General features: G+C 37.6%; 1 protein-coding gene across 4 annotated transcripts in view; it reads left to right on the top strand.

Annotated features, from left to right (window-relative positions):
* Nucleotides 1-24,914, top strand: part of ALKBH8 (alkB homolog 8, tRNA methyltransferase) — a 72,242-nt gene that overhangs the window by 3,610 nt on the left and 43,718 nt on the right. For 3 of the 4 annotated variants that reach the window (XM_060157933.1, XM_060157935.1, XM_060157936.1), the window contains exons 2-7: nucleotides 3,068-3,203; nucleotides 6,683-6,920; nucleotides 9,650-9,781; nucleotides 10,816-10,911; nucleotides 12,955-13,059; nucleotides 14,174-14,244. In XM_060157933.1, the coding sequence (XP_060013916.1) occupies nucleotides 3,068-3,203; nucleotides 6,683-6,920; nucleotides 9,650-9,781; nucleotides 10,816-10,911; nucleotides 12,955-13,059; nucleotides 14,174-14,244 (778 nt within the window). The remainder of the gene's footprint in view (nucleotides 1-3,067; nucleotides 3,204-6,682; nucleotides 6,921-9,649; nucleotides 9,782-10,815; nucleotides 10,912-12,954; nucleotides 13,060-14,173; nucleotides 14,245-24,914) is intronic. The other variant, XM_060157937.1, reaches the window with a different exon arrangement.

Below are 24,914 nucleotides of genomic sequence, written 5' to 3'. Positions count from 1 at the left end.
CCAGGCAGCATTTTAAGTTTTCTCAGGCAGCCATTTTAATGGGGAGCTGGGGTCATCCTAGGGTATGGCTTTATGCTGCTATAAGCTAGAGTTTGGTGAAGTTTTTTAGTGCAGGGTTTGGATGGAGTTATGTGCCAATAATAGGCACTATTTTTCCTGTTTTATAGGTGAAGAAACCTAAGCACAGAAATAAGTAAGTAACTCGCACAGGGTCATATAGCTAGTAAATTGTAAACCTGAGGTTTAAACCTAGAACCTGGACCCCTAAACACTGTGTTATACTGTCTCAAAAAACTGAAGGAGGCTCTGGGGAAACAAAAATATGATTTAATTCTTGTCATCAAAGAGCTCATAGTCCAGTGGAAGGGGACAAACATTAGAACAAATAATTAGTGCAATGTTAAAAATATATATTCAGCTGTCCCCTTCCTGTGTAACGATGACTCCTAAACCTTTCTGTCTAACCTCATTTCTTCTCATTTTTCCACTTTATGTTTTTCATCTGCCAGCCAGACATTGCAACTGTGTATCTGAACGGTACTTCAAACATTATATCCTAAATCTGACTTATCACCTCCCTTACTGAGCAGCTCTTCCTGACCCTCTTCTGACTTTCCAGTTTTGGAATGACATCACTAGCCTCTCAGTCACTCAGACTCTGTCCTGCTAGTAACTGATCTCTGATTCTTCTCTCCCTCATGTCCGAGTAGTCATCAGGACTATTGATTATTCTTGAACTTTTCTTTTGCCCTCTCCCCTTCTCTCTCTATTTCCTTTCTTCCTACATACAGCCTTCACCCTAGATCAGGCCAGCATTTTTACTTGTTAAGCAGGGTTATTGCAAGTCCTTTTGCCTCTCATTTCCCTATTGTGCTGTCCAGCCAGCCTGTTTTACTGGCCTTACCTCCTATCACATGTGCTCCATGTATTAGTTAAACTGGATTACTGGCCGTTGTTTCAATAGTCTCAGCATTTTTCTCTGTACATAAAGATTAATAATTAGAGTTTTGACTGTTTGAGAGCTGTTTTGGAATATGATTTATTTTTATTTTTATTTTTTTGCACTGCGCTGGTCTCTCACCGTTGTGGCCTCTCCCGTTGCGGAGCACAGGCTCCGGACGTGCAGGCTCAGCGGCCATGGCTCACAGGCCTAGCCGCTCCGCGGCATGTGGGATCTTCCCGGACTGGGGCACGAACCCGTGTCCCCTGCATCGGCAGGCGGACTCTCAACCACTGCGCCACCAGGGAAGCCCTGATTTTTTAAAAAATAAATTTATTTATTTTATTTATTTTTGGTTGTGTTGGGTCTTCATTGCTGTGTGTGGGCTTTCTCTCGTTGCAGTGAGCGGGGGCTACTCTTCGTTGAGGCATGCGGGCTTTTCATTGCAGTGGCTTGTCTTGTTGCAGAGCACGGGCTCTAGGTGCGTGGGCTTCAGTAGTTGTGGCACGTAGGCTCAGTAGTTGTGGCTCGTGGGCTCTAGAGTGTAGGCTCTAGAGTTGTGGCGCACGGGCTTCGTTGCTCCGCGGCGTGTGGGATCTTCCAGGACCAGGGCTCGAACCTGTGTTCCCTGCATTGGCAGGCGGATTCTTAGCCACTGCACCACCAGAGAAGTCCCTGGAATATAATTTTATTTAACTTCTTAAACTTATTTCATTTGCTAACTTTGAAGACTTTCAAGTGGGTGAAGAGTGGAATCAGTGGATAAGCCAATATTCTCTGCTCTAAAAAATTATGTCTACTACTCACTGTCTTTGCCAGACACATCTATTTCTATTTTTAGCTTCTGTTCTTTATTGCCTCACTGGATACCCTCCCTTCCACGTGACTGTATATTTCTTGTCCTTTGATACTCAGCTCAAGTCCCCTTTTGTTTTGAAGTTCTCCCAAACTTTTCCAGTTGACATTGATCTTATCTTTTTTGTCTCTAATTTGTATCACATCTAAAGACCATTAACACTTAATTATCTAAAGACACGTCATATTCTTTCATTGTTTAATGTTTGTTTTCCTCAACTAACTTATAAACTGGTTGAAAGCATAAACTATGTGTTATATTTGTATGCTGTAGAGTGCTGAGACCATAAGTAGGCATGTGTATATTCACTCATTATCATTTGTTTATCCCTTCAACAAATTTTTGTTGAGCACCTACTGTGTGCTGGCATTCCTTGGAGTTTACATCCTGATGGAGGAATTAAGCCAGCAAATTAATCATCACAAATTGTGTTAAGTTCTGTGAACAAAATAAAATAGACTTCTATAATAAAGCGTAATGTAGGGTGCTGATTTGGATAGTGCAAAGACCTTTTTTGGAATAGCACTCAGTAACTACTTGCTGATTGACATATTTCAAAAAAAATGAAAACACAATTCTATGGGGTTCTTATACCTGTTATTTTAAAAATTATAGATACAAAAATATATAACATATAGCTTAAAAATAATAAAACAAACACCTAAACCACCACCTAGCTTAAATATTTTTGATGCCTCTATGTGTCCCTTTCATATCACAGTTCTGTCCTCCCCCCATGAAATAACTTCTCTCCTGAACTTTGTGTTTATCATTTCCTTGCTTTTCTTTGCATTATGCTACATATGTATTTCTAAACAACATATGGCTTACTTTTGGATTTTGAACTTTATGTAATGGAATCATACTGTATATTCTTCTGTAAATTTTGTCTGTTTGTTTCTCCCTTTTTTCCTTTCCTAACATTATGTTGTGAGATTTGTTTGTGGCACATTTTACCTTGGACTTCATAAGTAAAGGGAACGCATGTGGGAAAATATCTCACTTAATAGCACTAAAGCATTGACGTGTTTTGTAGAACCTACCAGAGATGCTATTAGATGTTCTTGCTTCTTTGTTACCTTCTTAAATATTCCTTTATTGTCCATGCATCTGTTTGTTCTCACTTCTCTTTGTTGGTGACAAGTATGGTAACCATTTAAAAATTATCGCATAGAAATATTTATAAACTATAAAATACATGAATAGTATTATTATAACTGTTTCTTGGGACTCTTTAAGGTTGACATTTTATACTTTTTTTTTTTTTTAAGTATTGCCATGGACAGCAACCACCAAAGTAATTACAAACTCAGTAAAACTGAGAAGAAGTTCTTAAGGAAACAGATTAAAGCCAGGCATACTTTGCTGAGACATGAAGGCATTGAGACAGTATCCTATGCTACTCAGGTGACCTAAAACTATTATTATCATTTGAATGTAAATGTATTGCCATGTTAGTGTGTTCTAAGTAATATTTCTTAATAATTGCTCAGAGAAGAAGGCTATAATTGTTCCATCATGTGTTACGATCTGTGTTAAATATACATATGATAAGACCTGCTAACTTTCTATTTGGGGACATAGCCTAGTATAGTTTGAATTTCCACTGAGGAAGTTGTAATTCTGTATTAATAACAATAACACTATACAACTGTTTACAGTTTACAAAGCATACTTATATTCATTATTATATTTAATTCCCTAGAAATCCTTATGAGGTAGATGAGAAAACTAAGGTTCTGAAAGGTTGTGATATGTCCATTGATATAAGGTGCTGAATAGAAACCTAAAGCTAGATCTTTTGTACCCTAATGCAGTCTTCTTTCTTCTATTCCTAACTTCATCTCTATTATAAAGTATTTGATTATATGCTGTGAAACATTTCTTATTTATGAGACCTCATTTACAAAGCCTTTTTATTTTCTTATGGGCAATGATTAAATGATATATATGTATGTATGTATAGATACCCCCCCACCCGCCTTCCACACACACACACACACACACACACACACACACACACATACACACATATACACACAAACTCTTCCTGGGCTATGAATGAGAAGAACTTATTTTAACTCTTAGCTTCTCCACGTATTTGTACATGAGCAGTACCCTTTGACTTCAGCTTTCTTCATTTGTAAGGACATAGTATTACATACTTTTTATTCCATTGGATTGTTACATTCTAAAGAGAACACGTATATGATAGTACTTCTTAGTCATTAAAATACCACATGAATGTAAAGTATTCTTATCATATTCTTTCTGGTTGTAAAGATATAGGATAACAGTAGTAAGGCAGCTTAGCTAGCATCTAACTGAGGACCAAAGACATACAATTTAGGAGGTGAAGCTGGGATTAAAATTTAGACCTCTTGATTCTCAGACCAGTACTCTTCTCTAATGCTTTTTCTGTCTTCTGTACTGCATCATAGTTTAGGAATGAGTGCTCTATTTAGGGAGATTTAATATTAGCAGGTAAAAGGCCCAGACTTATATTTTCTTAAATATTAATAACTTCAGGCCCTCTCACCCGTGGCATCCACGCACAGTGTGCCTCACGCCCAGGTTCCTGCACTGTTCCCTCGCAGCCATGAGACGCCAGGTGCTCCTTCTGCTCCTGCCACCCGTGCTGGCCACACTGGGGGCTCGGGGGCTCCATGACCGATGAAATACAGTGTAACGTGATGAGGCAAGCTGCCTGTGGTGGGAGATGCATTCCTGTGGCCTGGCTCTGCAACGGAGGGCAGGAGTGCCTGGATGGGGCGGACGAGCAGTGTGCTTTGCAGGTGCGAAATCTTCATCAAGCGCTAATCACTGAAGAAACAGTTGTAAGGTATCATCCAAAAAAACCAGCATCATGGAGAATTTTTCCTTTCCTGAAGTACACCTTCAATAAAAGCACATATACATGAAAAAAACAACAAACCCAATAACTTCAGAGAATTTAAACCAAATCCCTCAAAAAAGGATGGAGTGGATAATAGATTAGAATTAATGTCTGCACACACTTCCTGCCAAGACCACTGAGGCTGTGAGGCATTCAGAAGATTTATGATATACCCTATTTTCATCAATTCTCAAGCATAACTGGCATTTTTTCCCCTTACAGGGGTTGTGAAGACAAGTGGTAAGAAAAGAAATGGGTTAAGTTTCTTTGCTGCCTCTGAAACTTGTTTCTGGTTGAGGTTGACTTTTTTCTTCAGATCTCTAGAAGCTTTAATCATATTTTATAGTATTGTATTAATGTGTTTATTAGTGTGTGTGTGTATACTTACATACATATAAAGTATTGGCTGCCCCATGAAAGAACAGAGCTTTACTTACTATCCAATTTTTTTTTTTTTTTTTTTTTTGCGGTACGCGGGCCTCTCACTGCTGCGGCCTCTCCCGTTGCGGAGCAACAGGCTCCAGAACCGCAGGCCCAGCGGCCATGGCTCACGGGCGCAGCCGCTCCGCAGCATGTGGGATCCTCTCGGACCAGGGCACGAACCCGCGTCCCCTGCATCGGCAGGCAGACTCTCAACTACTGCACCACCAGGGAAGCCCTATTATCCAATTTTATAATAATTGTTTTATATTCTTTTAAAACAGTGTTCTAGATATTCCCATTTTATGCATATGAAGCTAAAACATTATGTTCTACACTCATAAATCAGGTGTTGGCAGACTGCTGTCTTCAGGTCAAATCTGGCTTGTGAGATAAGAATGAGTTTTCCATTTTTAAGGGTTGTTTAAGAATAAAACAAGACTATGTGGCAGAGGCTTATATGACCTGTGAAGCTTAAAATATTTACTATCTGGCCCTTTTCAGAAAAGTTTTGCCAATACCTGGTATAAATGATGAAACTGATGAGTGTAGGCCATCAGTTGTTTACTTTTGTTATGCTACAGAGTTTAAAGATCTTAATGCTGTGTAGAATGTTTTTTAAGTACAGAGACTATAATGGCACTAGGCCATAAGCATCAGAATAAAAATAGAAAACCTCCCCTACCTAATTCCTTGAGTAAAGTTGAACAGGATTGCAAATGACAGGAAGTAAGCATGATATTTACAAAGGAAAAAAATTTAATTGCAAAATGACTGAATAACCCACAAACAGAGGAAATTTTTCCTGTTTTATGTTCAATAGAACTTGTAATTGTTTTTTTCTTCCAGCCAGTACCTTTACCTTTAGTTTTTAGTAAACATTGTATAATGGTTATATCAAAAAGTATGGATTCTGGAAACTGACAGAAGTAAATTTGAAACCCAGCTCCAACTAATCACCATCTTAACCTCATTTTTCTGATTTTTAGTTTCTTTCTGTATGAAGTGGGGCTTATATTACCCACTTTGTAGGATTGTTGTGAAGATTATGTTAATGAAGATTGAGTAGGTAAAAACATATAGCACAGCGTCTAGCAAAAAAGCAAGTATTGGGCTTCCCTGGTGGCGCAGTGGTTGAGAGTCCGCCTGCCGATGCAGGGCACACGGGTTCGTGCCGCGGTCTGGGAAGATCCAGCATGCTGCGGAGCAGCTGGGCCCGTGAGCCATGGCCGCTGAGCCTGCACGTCCAGAGCACAGGCTCCGCAATGGGAGAGGCCACAACAGTGAGAGGCCCGCGTACCACAAAAAAAAAAAAAAAAAAAAAAGGCAAGTATTACGTAAATCCTTGTTTCTTCTCTCTGCCTCCTCTTTCTGTTTCATTGTGTTAAATTTATGAGCAGTGAAAGTTATCTTTTAATTTGTATGTATATGGTCATTAAGAAATGAATATTTTACTGAAAAGGCTATTAAAAATCAGTATTATTTACAATATCTTATTTTTAAATTTCATTTAAAAATAACAGATTGATATCAATTGCTCATGTTACTTTCTTTTTTTTGTTTTTTTTAGAGCCTGATTGTTGCCAATGGTGGTTTGGGTAACCGAGTGAGTAGGAACCAACTGCTCCTGGTGTTAGAGAAGTGTGGATTGGTGGATGCTCTCTTAATGCCACCTAATAAGCCCTACTCATTTGTAAGATACAAAACTGTAGAAGAATCCAAGAAAGCCTATGATACTCTCAATGGAAAAGAAATAGTGGATGACTTAGGACAAAAGATTATTCTGTACTTGAATTTTGTAGAAAAAGGTATATCATACAGGTATCTTTTTAAAAATGGTTTTTGCTTTTGTGCGTTTTCTTTTCTTACCTCAGTTGGAAGTTTCAGTTATTGTGAAACAGAATTGAATGTCAGTTAAGCAACCCCTTTTTGTTTAACAAACATTCTTTAAGTGCGTAGTTTGTACAGGCATGGGACTAGTAGTTGAAGGGAGGTGATTTAGACATAGCTTACCAACCTAACAATACATTTATTATGTATGCATGTTATTTTGGAGCCCTGCTATCTAATTGTGTCTTTCAAAATTTATTGTTGAGGATTTAGATCACCAATTTATTTTACAGTGTCTACCCAGAAGCTTTCAATGAATCACTTAGGAATTAATTGTGATCCAAATGATTACGTGCCAAGGTTCATGATTATGGAGGAGCAACTTTAGCTACCAAAGATCCCCAAAGCTTTAGAGTGGCGATGTCCAGTAGAACATTCTGTGATGATGGAAATATGTTCATATTTTATATCTGTACTGTCCAACACGATTGTTTCGTTTTTAAATTTAATTTTATTTAAATTAATTAAGTTAACTAATTTAAATAAAAGCTTTGTAGACTGATTTACAGAATTGCTGCAGGGATTATTACATCTTTTCACCACTGAGCCATGGAAATGAGATACATTGAGATGAACTTAGACTTCTAATCTCCTCCTATTACATTCATTTGCCACCTATTTAGGCAATTAAAGAGTTTTGTTTAGATATGCTGGGAGTGGGTAGGAGAGTAGAATATGATCAAATTTATGTTTTATAAAATAAGGTTCAAAGGAAACTTTAACTCCTTTATAGATATATTTTAGAAGTTATAATTCTCAGTGTCTATATGTACTTAATTTTTAAAATTTCTTTAAAAATTTCTTTAATTTATTTATTTTTGGCTGCAATTGGGTCTTCATTGCTGCACGCCGGCTTTCTCTAGTTGTAGTGAGTGGGGGCTACTCTTCGTTGCGGTGCACGGGCTTCTCACTGTGGTGGCTTCTCTTGTCATGGAGCATGGGCTCTAGGCGTGCCGGCTTCAGTAGTTGTGGCACGTGGGCTTAGTAGTTGTGGCTCGCGGGCTCTAGAGCGCAGGCTCAGTAGTTGTGGTGCACGGGCTTAGTTGCTCCGCTGCATGTGGGATCTTCCCGGACCAGGGATTGAACCCATGGCCCCTGTATTGGCAGGCAGATTCTTAACCACTGCGCTACTGGGGAAATCCAATATGTACTTAATTTTAAATCTGACTTAAGCTTTCAGATTTTGAAAACTAGATTTTTTCGTATTTTGTGTTTGTGATCAGTTTTTGAAAATTGTATGCTTTAGGAATAAGTCTTTTTTTTTTTTAAATTGGGGTACAGTTGTTTTACAATGTTGTAGGAATAAGTCTTAATCAAAAAATATTGTCCTTGGGTTTTCCCCCATTCAGCATGTTGAACACTGTAAGAAATTGCATGAAATGAGTTTTGGAGTGTTTTTTATTTGAAATCCTTTATTAGGTCCAGATGTACTTTTTTAATGTATTTTTTATTGAAGTATAGTTGATTTACAAGGTTGTGTTAGTGTCTGGTGTACAGCAAAGTGATTCGGTTTTATATATGTGTGTGTGTGTGTGTGTGTGTGTGTGTGTGTGTGTGTGGAAAAGAATATGAGAAAGAATATATATGTATGTATACATATATACATACATATATATTCTTTCTCATATTCTTTTCCATAATAGTTTACTACAGGATATTGAATATAGTTCCCTGTGCTATACAGTAGGACCTTGTTGTTTATCCATTCTATATATAATAGTTTGCATCTGCTAATCCCAAACTCCCAAAACCATCCCTCTCCCACTGCCCGCCCCCCTTGGCAACCAACCACAAGTGCATTCTCTATGTCTGTGAGTCTGTTTCATTTGTGTCATATTTTGGATTCCACATATAAGTGATATCATATGGTATTTGTCTTTCTCTTTCTCACTTACTTCCCTTAGTATTATAATCTCTAGGTGCTTCCATGTTGCTGCAAATGGCATTATTTCATTCTTTTTTATGGCTGAGTAGTATTCCAGTGTGTGTGTGTGTGTGTGTGTGTGTGTGTGTGTGTGTGTGTGTGTGTGTATGTTTGTATTTACCACATCTTTATCCATTCATCTGTCAATGGACATTTATGTTGCTTCCATGTCTTGGCTATTGTAAATAGTGCTGCTATGAACATTGGGGTGCATGTGTCTTTTTGAATTATAGTTTTGTCCTGATGTATGTGCAGGAGTGAGATTGCTGAGTCATATGACAACTCTATATTTAGTTTTTTTAAGAAACCACCATACTGTTGTTTTACACTCTTCTATTACTTGACCATAGGAGCAAAAATGAGTATTTAATTTTTTTTATTCAATATTTAGAATCTGGTTTGTTTATGGAGGTGCATACTGTAGATATTATGAGAAACCTTTTTTCTTAGTGAGATTTAAAAAGTGGCTTAATTGTGTTCAAACAAAATATTTAAGTAAATACTGTTCTATTTGCTATTGGTAATTGCAGTGGATAAAATGTACCATAATTTTTATCTTGGCCTTTATTTTTTGTTTTTAATATGTTGTGTGCCTTTCAGCATTCTTATTTCTAAAAATGAGGTTTGGGGTTTTATGAACTGATAAATGGCTATTGGACAGAATTATTTGTCTATGAGAACTTTAAGTTTTGTATTTTGACTATTTTAATTTCATTTCCCCAGCACAGTGGAAAGAGTTGGGGCTTCAAGCCTTGCCTCCAGGCCTCATGGTAATAGAAGACATTATTTCTTCTGAGGATGAGAAAATGCTTTTGGAAAGTGTTAACTGGACAGAAGATACAGACAATCAAAATTGTAAGTAAAACTTTAAATCTGGTATTTAAAAGTTTCTGCAAAATGCCTTATCCTCCTTTGGTTTATTAAAACTCTGTTTCCTCAAAATTACTGAAAGTACCCTGGATACAATGTTAGGTAAGTCATACCAACAATTCTTAAGAGCATTAATAATAAATAGCATTTATATAGGTATCAATTTAAAACTCCAAACTGATTAATATTTATTAGTCAACATTTGTGCAACTAACTTTTATAAGCCGTTTTATATACAGTTGGTTGTCTGTTCCGTATCCATGAATTCCGTCAACCATGGATTGAAAATATTTGGAAAAAAAAGAGAAATTCCAAATAAATAAAAAAAAAAGAAAAAAGAAAAATTCCAGAAAGTTCCAAAAAGCAAAACTTGAACTTGCCGCATGTTGGCAACTATTTACATAGCATTTACGTTGTTATTTACAACTAATTTACATAGCATTTACGTTGTACTAGGTATTGTAAATAATCTAGAGATTATTTAAAGCATGCTGGAGGATGTGAAAGCTGTATGAAGGTTACATGCAAATACTGCACTATTTTATGTAAGAGACTTTATTGTCCTTGGATTTTGGTATTTGAGGGAACCAATCCCCCAAGGATACCCAGGGACAACCCTATATTGTCTTATTTGGTTCTCTCCACCCTAAGACAAATTTCCTATGAGGAATCAGCAGTTCAGTAACATATCATTATAATGTAGTAAGAACCTCCTGGAGAAATTTATAAATTCGTTACTTTGACTCTTTTCCAGATCATTAGCAATCTTATGAGTGGCAGTGGACATGTTTAGCTCTTTCAGATTGACTGGGTGAAACCCTTAAAAGTTTGTTTCAATTTTAGACTTAAAAGAATAGCAGCTATGAGGTAGAATGTTTCATTTTACTAAAGACAATAATTTAGCAGTTAACAAAAGTTACCATTACTAAACCAATCCTTATTCATAAAGTTGACTTTGAAATACATGAGGAATCAAATTCTTTTTCTCCTAAATAGTTTACTTTCTTCTCTTCATACAGTTCAAAAATCCTTAAAACACAGAAGAGTAAAGCATTTTGGCTATGAATTCCACTATGAGAACAACCATGTAGATAAAGATAAGCCATTACCTGGGGGTAAGTAATTGTTGTGTTTTTTTTATACATTAAAAAAAATTTTTTTTAATTTATTTATTTAATTAATTTATTTTTGGCTGCATTGGGTCTTCATTGCTGCATGCAGGCTTTCTCTAGTTGTGGCGAGTTGGGGCTACGCTACTCTTTGTTGCAGTGCACGGGCTTCTCATTGCGGTGGCTTCTCTTGTTGCGGAGCATGGGCTGTAGGTGCATAGGCTTCACTAGTTGTGGCACGCGGGCTCAGTAGTGTGGCTCGTGGGCTGTAGAGCACAGGCTCAGTAGTTGTGGCACACAGGCTTAGTTGCTCCATGGCATGTGGGATCTTCCTGGACCAGGGGTCGAACCCGTGTCCCCTGCATTGGCAGGCGGATTCTTAACCACTGCACCACCAGGGAAACCCAGTAACTGTTAATAAATAATAAGGGCTGGTAAAAATTAATATATTAATAATATTAGGATATCATGGTTGAGATTATTTTTCATTTGTCATTTGTAGGTAAACTTATGAAACAGTTGATTAAATTTAAACCATTTTAATTAACTAAATAGTGTCATTTTGTGTTAAAAATGTTATACATATAAATAAAGCTAAATTTAATTTCTCTTGAACACTATCCATACTCCCATACTCCTCTTCAGAAGTAGTACCATTAACAGTTTAGTGTATACTATTTCAATCCTTATAAATGAGTTTACATCCAAATAACCTGTAAACGTATATAGGTGTTAACACGTAGTATTACATTGTATGTTATAAATTGTATATTCATATATTGCCACATTATCACAATATGTCTTAGAGATCTTATATAGGTTTTCATTTTACTGAATGTTCAATAATAGCTTATTCAGTTAATTTCCTTTTGCTAGACATTTAGGCTATTTCTAGTTTTTAGCTGTTACAAGTTGTGCTGCAGTGAATATCTTTGTATACACCTCTTTATGCATTAAAGCAAGAGTTGCTCAAGGGAAACTACTAAATTAGAATTGTGTCAGAGTTATGTTCGTTTAAAAATGTCAATAGAAAAAAAAAAAATGTCAATAGACACTGACGAATTGCACCCTAAAAAAGCTATACCAACATACTCTCATGAAGTGTGCACCTCCTTCCCCCTACCCCTAGCAGCATGTGATATTGTAAAACTTTTAACTTTATAATCACCTGATTACTAGTGAGGTTGGCCATTTTTATTTCCTTTTCTGTGAATTCTTTTTCATCTTCTTTACCAGTTTTTTCTAATGGGTGGTCAAATATATTAATAAGAATTTGCTACATAATCAGGATATTAATCCTTTGGTAGAATTGTTCGTTGGAGTTAAATTTATCTGTATTTTTATGACTTTAATCTTATTTAAATATTTCCTTTGCCTCATGAAATAACATTTATGACTCCAATAAAAGTTAGTTCCACTTTGAAAAGCATGTTTTTTAAAGAGAAATAATTTAAAATAATTAAATTTAAAGTAAATAATTTAAAATAACAAAAAAGAAAGTGGTCAGGATAATTTCCAGTATATAATATCATAAATGTTATAATCTTATTTCCGTTTTACAAAATACCAAAATTGTTGTCTGTAAAATTGTTCTTTTGTACATTTTATTTGATAAAAACAATAAAATAACTTCAAAAGATTCTTAAAATTTTGTTTTAATTTTACTTTGCTTGTGAGTTTACTGTTATGTTTGGATCTGACCACTAAACTAAAAGCTGTGTGATTTTGTTTTGTTTTGTTTTGTTTTGTTTTTGCGGTACGCGGGCCTCTCACTGTTGTGGCCTCTCTTGTTGCGGAGCACAGGCTCTGGACGCGCAGGCTCAGCGGCCATGGCTCACGGGCCTAGCCGCTCTGTGGCATGTGGGATCTTCCCGGACCGGGGCACAAACCCGTGTCCCCTGCATCGGCAGGCGGACTCTCAACCACTGCGCCACCTGGGAAGCCCCAAAGCTGTGTGATTTTTATCATAGTGACTATTTTTTCATTCTTGAGTAAAACATGCAAAGTAAATATTTTAATATGTTTCACCTTTATGATTACTGGTTTCAGGTCTTCCGGACATTTGTGATAGCATTTTGGAGAAATGGTTGAAGGAAGGTTTCATTAAACATAAACCTGATCAACTGACTGTTAACCAGTATGAACCTGGGCATGGTGAATATTTCTTCTTCTAAAATTCCAGTCATATATTTCATAACTAAGTGGGTTATATAACTCTAAGATCAAAGATAGTATTTTTTAGCTCGAACTGACTCTTAATACGCTTATGTTTGTTACCTGTGTTGATTTCAATCCATTTGCAAGTCTACGCTCAGTCTCTTGAGGAATTTGCATCTCTACGTGTAAACAGACACAGTTGCTATTTGTGATTTTCTTTTGTTCTCCCTCAACATTTTTTTTTTAGAGAGGGAGAAGATTGCTTTAAAAACAAAGGAGACATGTAAAGTGGAAGAAATCAAATAATTTACAGGTACATAGAAGAAGACTAACTGGTTGGATCATCATGCTCTTCTTTCTCTTCTGTCGAGAATGTGGAAGACAATTCTAGGATGACATTTTAGTAAAAAATCTTTAGGTTATTGATTTTTTGCACTTGTTAGCAGCATCTTCGTCTGATATTTGTACTAATCAAATGATATTGAGGGTTTTATTAATGGCAGGAGTTGTGGCGTTTTTTCCTTCTCTGCATTTATCAGGATGTTTTATGATAGCTTATTTACCTATCAGTCTTTCCATTGGTCTATAAGCTCCTTGAGGACAGAGATTGTGTCTTACTAGGTTTAGGTACCCTCACCATGTAGCAAGGTTCCTTTCAAGTAAGAGATACTCATTTAACATAGATTGAGAGACTGGTGGAAGAAGCCATATCTTAGTTATTGATAAGATTAGTCTTCACACCTGGCTGTTGTTTTTGTTCTACAGGTACTTGGGAATCCAGTATTCAGAGGTCAAAATGACTTTGTTAGTTATATTTCACACTTCCTCTTGGGCTGGGATTGAGTAAATGTTCTAGTTAAGGAGTGACTCTCAAATCTTGATTTTACAGTCAGGTCACAATGGTGCTTTAACATGAAGTTATATTTTTAGTTTAGACTTAGTTTAATTTTATTCACATTGACCTTAAATGTTTCCTTTTAACTAAAATTACAGTACGTTCCAGTTTATCAAATGATGTTTTCACTCTAATACTATGAGGCTATATTTAGAGTTGTCTTAAATCTACTAAAAGGAAAAATGAAGTGACCTGTTATCCTATCTTCCATCTCAGGAATTCCTGCTCATATTGACACACATTCTGCGTTTGAGGATGAGATCGTTTCTCTCAGTTTGGGGTCAGAGGTAAATATTCAGACATTTTTATTAGCTATCAACAAATGCCTTACCTTATACAATGCCCTTTTCATAGGATTTCTCACATTTCTTAATCCAAGTGAATTAAGATTTAAAAATGAAATGTAAAGGCACCATTAACAGTTTCATTTCTTACAGACTGTGAAATTATCACAGTCTCTTCTTTTAGGTGTCCAAAGTTTTATCTATCAGTTCATCAGATGCCAGGAAAAGTCCTGTAAGTTAATTTTTACATTTTACTTTTAGAAGTTAAATAAAATCCAGACTTCCATTTTGCAATAATTTACTGTAGCAGCATTACCATCTAGTGGCTAAAGATAGTAACTGCAGGCTATAGATGAAAGAAACAAAACTAAAATGTAAGTGTCTGGAATTGTGATAAACTTTTTCACGTATAGTATATGATTCAGTCCCTTCAACAACTTTGAGTAGTAGAGGGTAATGTCCTTATCTTTACAAATGAATAATAAGAGGTTCATGTTTATTCATTGACTTGTTTTTAATAGTTGTACTTTATTTGAACTGCTAAAGAAGCTATCAAAAGTCTGATTTAAAGCAATCCTTGCAAACTGCAGATAGAATTTTAGATAGAAATCAACTTAAAAGCTTTTGTACAGCAAAGGAAACCATAAGCAAAACGAAAAGACAACCTCAGAATGGGAGGAAATATTTGCAAATGAAGCAACGGACAAAGGATTAATCTCCAAAATATACAAACAGTTCATGCAGCTCAATATAAAAAAAAAAACAACCCAATTAAAAAATGGGCAGAAGACCTAAATAGACATTTCACCGAAGAAGACACACAGATGGCCAAGAGGCACTTGAAAAGATGCTCAACATCTCTAATTATTAGAGAAATGCAAATCAAGACTACAATGAGGTATCACCTTACACTGGTTAGAATGGCCATCATCAAAAAATCTACAAGCAATAAATGCTGGAGAGGGTGTGGAGAAAAGGGAATCCTTTTGCACTGTTGGTGGGAATGTAAACCATACAGCCACTGTGGAGAACAGTATGGAGGTTCCTTAAAAAACTAAAAACAGAACTACCATATGATCCAGCAATCCCACTACTGGGCATATACCCTGAGAAAACCATAATTGAAATGGACACATGTACCCCATTGTTCATTGCAGCACTGTTTATAGTAGCTAGGACATGGAAACAACCAAAATGTCCAATGACATTTCGAGATGTGATACGTATGTACAATGGAATATTATTCAGCCATAAAAAGGAATGAAATTGGGTAATTTGCAGAGATGTGGATGGACCTAGAGTCTGTCATACAGAGTGAAGTAAGCCAGAAAGGGAAAAACAAATATTGTATATTAACACATATATGTAGAATCTAGAAAAAAGGTACAGATGAACCTATTTGCAGGGCAGGAATAGAGATGTAGACATAGAGAACGGACATGTGTTCATGGGGGGGGAGGGGAACGTGGGAAGAATTGGGAGATAAGGTTTGACATAAATACACTACCATGTGTAAAATAGATAGCTAGTGGGAACCTGCTGTATAGCTCAAGGAGCTCAGCTCGGTGTTCTGTGATGACCTAGATGGGTGGTATGGGGGTGGTGGGAGGGAGGTCCAAGAGGGAGGAGAGGACTCAGTGGTTAACAGTCTGCCTGCCAATGCAGGGGACATGGGTTCGAGCCCTGGTCTGGGAAGATCCCACATGCTGCGGAGCAGCTGGGCCCGTGTGCCACAACTATTGAGGCTGTGTGCTGCAACTACTGAAGCCTGTGCGCCTAGAGCCCATGCTCCGCAACAAGAGAAGCCACTGCAATGAGAAGCCCGTGTACTGCAACAAATAATAGCCCCCGTTTGCTGCAACTAGAGAAAGCCCACGCACAGCAACGAAGACCCAATGCAGCCAAAAATAAATAAATTTATTTTAAAAAAAGAGAGAGGAGATATAGCTATACGTATAGCTGATTCACTTCATTGTACAGCAGAAACTAACACAACACTGTAAAGCAATTATACTCCAATTAAAAAAAAAGAAATCAGAATTTCAGATCTGTAAGAATCTTTAAAATATGAGGTTGTTTCAAAATCTGATCTTGTTGCTGGATGCAAATACTGTTTACTAGTATTTGTTTGCATTTGCTTAGTTCTTATCACTAACTATAGTGCTTTGGCTTTTTAACTTTTGCTGAGCTTGTGTGATTATGTTGATAATGTGACTACAGAGCTAGTGTATTTGATAAGACAACCATCTTATCAACTACATGTGTGGATTCTTATTAAGTGCTTTCAAAAATAATGAGGACAGGAAGGGAAAAGAGCTCTTCTCTGACTGGTTTATTTTAGTTTTACCTCTTATCCTGGCTTGTAGCTTTAGGGGACCAGTAAAGAACATCTTTGTTTTTTCCTTCTGTGTAACCAATTGAGAAATGAAAGATAAATGAATATCAGACTGTCAACTTAACTACTGAGAAAACATGGAAGATCATGGCTTTGGATCTGTAGCCAAGTGGACTTATTAATAATTCACCTATGAATTAGACATACTGTCCTTTACACTGGTACAACTGGAGACTTTTCCTATAGAGGCAGAGGCTGCCCCTATAACAGAGGACATGAGGAAGCATAAATTAGATTCTGCAAACCAGCGGGATTTGAGAAGGAGAGAGGAAAGGGCTCATCCAAGCAGGTTTGGCTCCAGGCTAACCAATCAGCTGAGGTGCCTTCTCTCCTGGGGACTTGGAAGTTAAGGAATGGAGAAGAGCGAGGTTTGTTCTTACTACTTTCACTCCTATAGAGATTCTCTCCATTCCTAGGGAAATATAAAAAATGGGGCCTAAGTGTTCCTCCAACACCCTAAAAGTTCATTATATAGTTGTTTTTTTCTGATGTGGACCAGTTTTAAAGTCTTTATTGAATTTGTGACAATATTGCTTCTGTTTTATATTTTCGTTTTTTGGCCACGAGGCATGTGGAATCTTAGCTCCCCCTGACCAGGGATCGAACCCGCACCCCCTGCACTGGAAGGTGAAGTCTTAACCACTGGACCACCAGGGAAGTCCCATTATATAGTTTTTATTTTTTTAACAGACCTTTATTGGGGTATAATTGCTTCACAGTACTGTGTTAGTTTCTGTTGTACAACAAAGTGAGTCAACCATATGCATACATATATCCCCATATCCCTTCCCTCTTGAGCCTCCCTTCCACCCTCCCTATCTCATGTCTCTGGGTCATTGCGAAGCACCTACCTGATGTCCCTGTGCATGCTGCTGCTTCCCAGTAGCTATTTACATTTGGTAGTGTATACATGTCGACGCTACTCTCACTTCGCCCCAGCTTTCCCCTCCCCTCCCCCATGTCCTCAAGTCCATTCTCTATGTCTACGTATTTATTCCTGCCTTGCCACTAGGTTCATTAGTACCATTTTTTTTTCCTTTAGATTCCACATATATGTGTTATCATACGGTATTTGTTTTTCTCTTTCTGACTTGCTTCACTCTGTATGACAGACTCTAGGTCCATCCACCTCACTACAAATAACTCAATTTTGTTTCTTTTTATGGCTGAGTAATATTCCATTGTATATATGTGCCACATGTTCTTTATCCATTCATCTGTCAGTGGACAGTTAGGTTGGTTACATGTCCTGGCTATTGTAAATAGTGCCACAATGAACATTGTGGTTCATGTCTCTTTTTGCATTATGGTTTTCTCAGGGTATATGCTCAGTAGTGGGATTGCTGGGTCATATGGTAGTTCTATATTTAGTTTTTTAAGAAACTTCCATACTGTTCTCCATAGTGGCTGTATCAGTTTACATTCCCACCAACAGTGGAGGAGGCTTCACTTTTCACCACACCCTTTCCACCATTTATTGTTTCTAGAGTTTTTGATAATGGCCATTGTGACTGGTGTGAGGTGATACCTCATTGTAGTCTTGATTTGCATTTCTCTAATAATTAGTGATGTTGAGCATCTTTTCATGTGCCTCTTGGCCATCTGTATGTCTTCTTTGGTGAGATGTCTATTTAGGTCTTTCACCCATTTTTTAATTGAATTGTTTGTTTTTTTGATATTGAGCTCCATGAACTGTTTGTATATTTTGGAGATTAATCCTTTGTCCATTGGTTCATTTGCAAATATTTCCTCCCATTCTGAGGGTTGTCTTTTCGTCTTGTTTATGGTTACCTTTCCTGTGCAAAAGCTTTTAAGTTTCATTAGGTCCCATTTGTTTATTCTTGTTTTTATTTACATTTCTCTAGGAGGTGGGTCAAAAAAGATCTTGCTGTGATTTATGTCATAGAGTGTTCTACCTATATTTTCCTCTAAGAGTTTTATAGTGTCTGGTCTTACATTTAGGTCTTTAATCCATTTTGAGTTTATTTTTGTGTATGGTGTTGGGGAGTGTTCTAATTTCATTCTTTTACATGTAGCTGTCCAGTTTTCCTGGCACTTATTGAAGAGGCTATCTTTTCTGCACTGTATGTTCTTGCCTCCTTTATTCATGAATTAGGTGACCATATGTGCGTGGGTTTATCTCTGGGCTGTCTATCCTTTACCATTGATCTATATTTCTGTTTTTGTGCCAGTACCATACTGTCTTGATTACTGTGGCTTTGTAGTATAGTTTGAAATCAGGAGCTTGATTCCTCCAACTCCATTTTTCTTTGTCGGGGTCTTTTGTGTCCATATGAATTGTAAAATTTTTTGTTCTAATTCTGTGAAGAATGCCCTTGGTAGTTTGGTAGGGATTGCATTGAATCTGTAGATTGCTTTGGGTAGTATTGTCATTTTCACAATATTGATTCTTCCATTCCAAGAACATGGTGTATTTCTCCATCTGTTTATGTCATCTTTGATTTCTTTCATCATGTGTTATAGTTTTCTCAGTAAAAGTCTTTTGCTTCCTTAGGTAGGTTTATTCCTAGGTATTTTATTCTTTTTGTTGTGATGGTAAATGGGAGTGTTTCCTTAATTTATATTTTTGATTTTTTTGTTGTTAGTGTATAGGAATGCCAGAGATTTCTGTGCATTAATTTTGTATCCTGAAACCTTACCAATTTTGTTGATTAGTTCTAGTAGTTTTCTGGTTGCATCTTTAGGACTCTCTATGTATAGTATCATATCATCTCCAAACAGTGACAGTTTTGCTGCTTCTTTCCAATTTGTATTCCTTTATTTCTTTTTCTTCTCTGATTGCCATGGCTAGGACTTCCCAAAACTATGTTGAGTAAGAGTGGCGAGAGGGGACATCCTTGTCTTGTTGCTGATCTTAGTGGAACTGCTTTCAGTTTTTCACCATTGCTTATGCTGTTTGCTGTGGATTGGTCATATATGGCCTTTATTATGTTGAGGTAGGTTCCCTCTATGCCCATTTTCTGGAGAGTTTTTATCATAAATGGGTGTTGAATTTTGTCAAAAGCTTTTCTGCATCTATTGAGATGATCATACGGTTTTTATTCCTTAATTTGTTAATATGGTGTATCACATTGCTTGATTTGTATATATTGAAGAATCCTTGCATCCATGGGATAAATCCTGCTTGATCATGGTGTATGATCCTTTTATTATGTTGTTGGATTCTGTTTGCTAGTATTTTGTTCAAGATTTCTGCATCTATGTTCATCAGTGATATTGATCTATAATTTTCTTTTTTTGTGATATCTTTTTCTGGTTTTGGTATCAGGGTGATGGTGGCTTCATATAATGAATTTTGGAGTGTTCCTCTCTCTGCAATTTTTTGGAAGAGTTTGAGAAGGATGGGTGTTAGCTCTTATCTAAATGTTTGATGGAATTCGCCTTTGAAGCCATCTGGTCTTGGACTTTTGTTTGTTGGAAAATTTTTAATTATGGTTTCAATATCATTACTTGTGATAAGTCTGTTTATATTTTCTAATTCTTCCTGGTTCAGTCTTGGAAAATTGTACCTTTCCAAGAATTTGTCCATTTCTTCGTGGTTGTCCATTTTATTGGCGTATAGTTGTTTGTAGTAGTCTCTTATAATCCTTTGTATTTCTATGGTGTCAAATGTGATTTCTCCTTTTTCATTTCTAATTTTATTGATTTGTGTCCTCTCCCTTTTTTTCTTGATGAGTCTGGCTTTATCAATGTTGTTTATCTTCTCAAAGAACCAGCTTTTAGTGTTATTGATCTTTGCTATTGTTTTCTTCATTTCTATTTCGTTTATTTCTGCTCTGATCTTTATGATTTCTTTCCTTCTACTGCCTTTGGGTTTTCTTTGTTCTTCTTTCTCTGGTTGCTTTAGGTGTAGAGTGAGAGTGTTTATTTGAGATTTTTCTTGTTTCTTGAGGTGAGATTGAATTGCTATAAACTTCCCTCTTAGAACTGATTTTGCTGTGTCCCAAAGGTTTTGGGTTGTTGTGTTTTTGTTGTCATTTGTTTCTATGTATTTTTTAATTTCTTCTTTGATTTCTTCAGTGATCTCTTGGTTATTTAGTAGTGCACTGTTTAACCTCCATGTATTTATGTTTTTTACAGTTTTTTTCCTGTAATCGATTTCCAATCTTATAACGTTGTGGTCAGAAAAGATGCTGCATACGATTTCAATTTTCTTAAATTTTCAGAGGCTTGATTTGTGTCCCAAGATGGGATCTATCCTGGAGAATGTTCCATGTGCACTTGAGAAGCAAGTGTATTCTGTCACTTTTGGGTGGAATGTTCTATAAATATCAATTAAATCTATCTGGTATATTGTGTCATTTAAAGCTTGTGTTTCCTTATTTATTTTATGTTTGGATGATCTGTCCATTGGTGTAAGTGGGGTGTTAAAGTCCCCCACTATTATTGTGTTACTGTCTATTTCCCCTTTCATGGTTGTTAGCATTTGCTTTATGTATTGAGGTGCTCCTATGTTGGGTGCATAAAGAGTTACAATTGTTACATCTTCTTTTTTAGATTAATCTCTTGATCATTATGTAGTATCCTTCCTTATCTCTTGTAACAGTCTTTATTTTATAGTCTATTTTATCTGATATGAGTATTGCTACTCCAGCTTTCTTTTGATTTCCATTTGCATGGAATATCTTTTTCCATCCCTTCACTTTCAGTCTTTATGTGTCCCTAGGTCTGAAGTGGGTCTCTTGTAGACAGCGTATATGGGTCTTGTTTTTGTATCCATTCAGCCAGTCTGTGTCTTTTTGGGGGGGCCTTTAATCTGTTTACATTCAAGGTTATTGATATGGAAGTTCCTATTACCATTTTCTTAATTGTTTTGGGCTTGTTTTTGTGGGTCCTTTTCTTCTCTTGTGTTTCCCGCCTAGAGAAGTTTCTATAGCATTTGTTGTAAAGCTGGTTTGGTGGTGCTGAATTCTCTTAGCTTTTGCTTTTCTGAAAAGCTTTTGACTTCTCCATCGAATCTGAATGAGATCCTTGCTGGGTAGAGTAGTCTTGGTTGTAGGTTTTTCTCTTTCATCACTTTAAGTATATCCTGCCACTCCTTTCTGGCCTGCAGAGTTTATGCTGAAAAATCTGCTGATAACCTTATTGGGATTCCTTTGCATGTTATGTATTGTTTTTCCCTTGGTGCTTTTAATATTTTTTCTTTGAATTTAATTTTTCTTAGTTTGATTAATATGTGTCTTGGTGTGTTTCTCCTAGGGTTTATCCTGTATGGACTCTCTGTGCTTCCTGGACTTGGGTGACTATTTCCTTTCCCATGTTAAGGAAGTTTTCGACTATAATCTCTTCAAATATTTTCTCAGACCCTTTCTTTTTCTCTTCTTCTGGGAACCTATAAGTTGAATGTTGGTGCATTTAGTGTTGTCCCAGAGGTCTCTGAGATTGTCTTCAATTCTTTTCATTCTTTTTTCTTTATTCTGCTCCTTGGCAGTTATTTCCACCATTTTGTCTTCCAGCTCACTTATTCGTTCTTCTACCTCAGTTATTCTGTTATTGATTCCGTCTAGTGTATTTTTCATTTCAGTTATTATGTTGTTCATCTCTGTTTTATTGTCCTTTAATTCTTCTAGATCTTTGTTAAACATTCTTGTATTTTCTCAATCCGTGTCTCCATTCTATTTCAGAGATTCTAGATCATGTTTACTATCATTACTCTGAATTCCTTTTCAGGTAGATTGCCTATTTCCTCTTCATTTATTTGGTCTTGTAGGTTTTTACCTTGCCCCTTCATCTGTGACATATTGTTTTGCTCTCTCATTTTTTTTTTCCTTTTTTTAATGAGTGTGATTGTGTTCCTGTCTTCCTAGTTGTTTGGCCTGTGGCTTCTAACACTGCAGTTTGTAGGCTGTTGGGTAGAGCTGGGTCTTGGTGCTAAGGTGAGGACCTCCGGGAGACCTCACTCTGATGAATATTCCCTGGGGTCTGAGGTTCTCTGTTAGTCCAGTGGTTTGGACTCAGAGCTCCCACTGCAGGAGCTTTGGCCCGACCCCTGGCTCATGAACCAAGATCCTGCAAGTTCTGCGGGATGGTAAAAAAAAGGAAGAGAAAAGGTGGGAAAGGCCCTGGCTGTGGAGGGTGGGGCCGAAGCAGGGGTGATGTTTGGGCAGTGGGTGGGCCTATGTTTAGGACCAACAGGGCTGGGAAAGGCTGTGGTGGGGTGGGGCGTGGGGCTTAAGCTCAACAGAACAGAAGGGGCTCAGGAGTGCCTCCTGCCCCTGGTCTCAGAGGGTGGGGGACCCTGCCCTGGGAGCCCAGCAGGCTTCCTGGGCTTGAGTGGGCGGGGCAAACGCCCTCCACTCCTCTCCTGCTCCTCCGGTCCTGGAGGTCCCTTTCCACCTGCCTCTGCTGATCTCCCCGGCCTCCCTCATATGCCCCCAGGGCCCATGAAGCCTGGAGGGGGCTTTGGAGGGCGGGGGACTGGCCTGGGAGGTCAGCAGGCTCCCCGTGCCCAAGTGGGAGGGGCAAATGCCCTCTGCTCCTTTCCTGCTCCTCTGGTCCTGAGGGCTCCTTCTGCCTGCCTATCCTTCTCTCCCGGCTTCCCTCCTACTCCCCCAGGACCAACCCAGCCTGGAGGGGACCTCTGAGGGCGTAGGACCCGGCCTGAGAACCGGGCAGACTTCCCCAGCCAATGTGGTAGGGGAAATGCTGGGCCCACTCCCCCCTGATCCGAGCCCCTGAGGGTCCCTCCAGGCGTAGGAACCCCTCTCCCCTCTCAGCCACCCCTCAGCGGTGCCGGTCCTGTCCAAACTCCACTTCTCCCCGCCTCAGTTCCCCCACATCCTACCATCCTCCTTGGGTGTTAGGCTCCCCGAGCAGAGTCCGGCAGGCACCCCAGTTATGGGGAGACGTGAACTCTGCATCTTCCCACACCGCCATCTTGACTCTGCCCCCCTCTATAGTTTTTAATTAAAACTGGTAAAGAGGGGAAAACTTACCTCGATTTGCACTGAAAATCTGCTGTAATTGTTTTCTCCATTTGGTGTCTCTGGAAGCATATACTTTTTTTTTCCAGTTTTTTTAAAAAAATTGAAGTATAATTGACTTACAGTATTATATTAGTTTCAGGTGTACAGGATAGAAATTTGATATTTTTATACGTTGTAAGAGGATTACCACGATAAGCCTAGTTGCCATATGTTGTGATACAGAATATAGTCAATAATATTGTAATGCTGTACATTATATCCCCGTGACCAATTTATTTTGTAAGTTTGGGAGTTTGTACCTCCTAATCTCCCTAACCTATTTCACTCATCCTTCCATCGTCCTCCCCATTGGAACCACCAGTTCTCTGTATCTGAGTCTGCTTCTGTTTTGTTATGTTTTTTTTAGATTCCACATGTAAGTGAGATCATAACATCTTACAGAAAAAACTGGAACGAACTTTTTTGGGCAACCCAATGTTTGTCTTTCTTGTCTGACTTATTTCACTTAGCATAATACACTCTAGGTTCATCCCTGTTGTCGCAAATGGCAAAATTTCCTCCTTTTTTATGGCTGAATAATGTGTGTGTGTGTGTGTGTGTGTGTGTGTGTGTGTGTGTGTGTGTGTGTGTATCTCACATTTTCTTCATCCATTAATGGACATTTAGGTTGCTTCCATGTCTTGGCTGTTGTAAATAATGCACATGAGGGAGCACATATCTTTTCAAGTTAGTGTTTATTCCTTTGAATAAATACCCGGAAGTGGAATTGTTGGATCATATAGTAGTTCTATTTTTAATTTTTTGAGGAACTTTCATACTGTTTTCCTTAGTGGCTGAACCAATTTACATTCCTACCAACAGCATGCAAGGTTGCATTTTTCCCATATCCATGCCAACACTTGTTATTTCTTTTTGATAATCGCCATTCTGACAGGTGTGAGGTGATACCTCATTGTGTAGCAATCACCTATTCTATGCTAGGCCTGAGGTAGGTACTATAGTAAGTTTTTCCTCATGAGGAATAGCCAGGTCCTCAGGAATAGATATACATAAAACTACTATTGTTCTTGTTGTGCTAGCTGTCTTATTTGGGTTATCTGTGTATATGAATCTGGTGATTTATTTTACTTAAGGAGGAAAGCCCAGGACATAAATAAATGGAATTTAGGAAGCCTTCTCTCCAAAAATGTACGATACACCACCTATATTTTCAAATAAATTATTTATGATGAACTTATTCATTCATTTATTCACCCCAAAATATTTGTGGAATATAATCTACTAGACAGAATCTAACAAGTAAATGAGGATAAAATCCAAAAAATTTTTAT

Source organism: Lagenorhynchus albirostris, chromosome 9 (assembly GCF_949774975.1).
Source record: "Lagenorhynchus albirostris chromosome 9, mLagAlb1.1, whole genome shotgun sequence".
Taxonomy (NCBI): domain Eukaryota; kingdom Metazoa; phylum Chordata; class Mammalia; order Artiodactyla; family Delphinidae; genus Lagenorhynchus; species Lagenorhynchus albirostris.
Note: the sequence above shows the minus strand (reverse complement) of the source record. Positions and strands in the feature narration are given on the sequence as shown.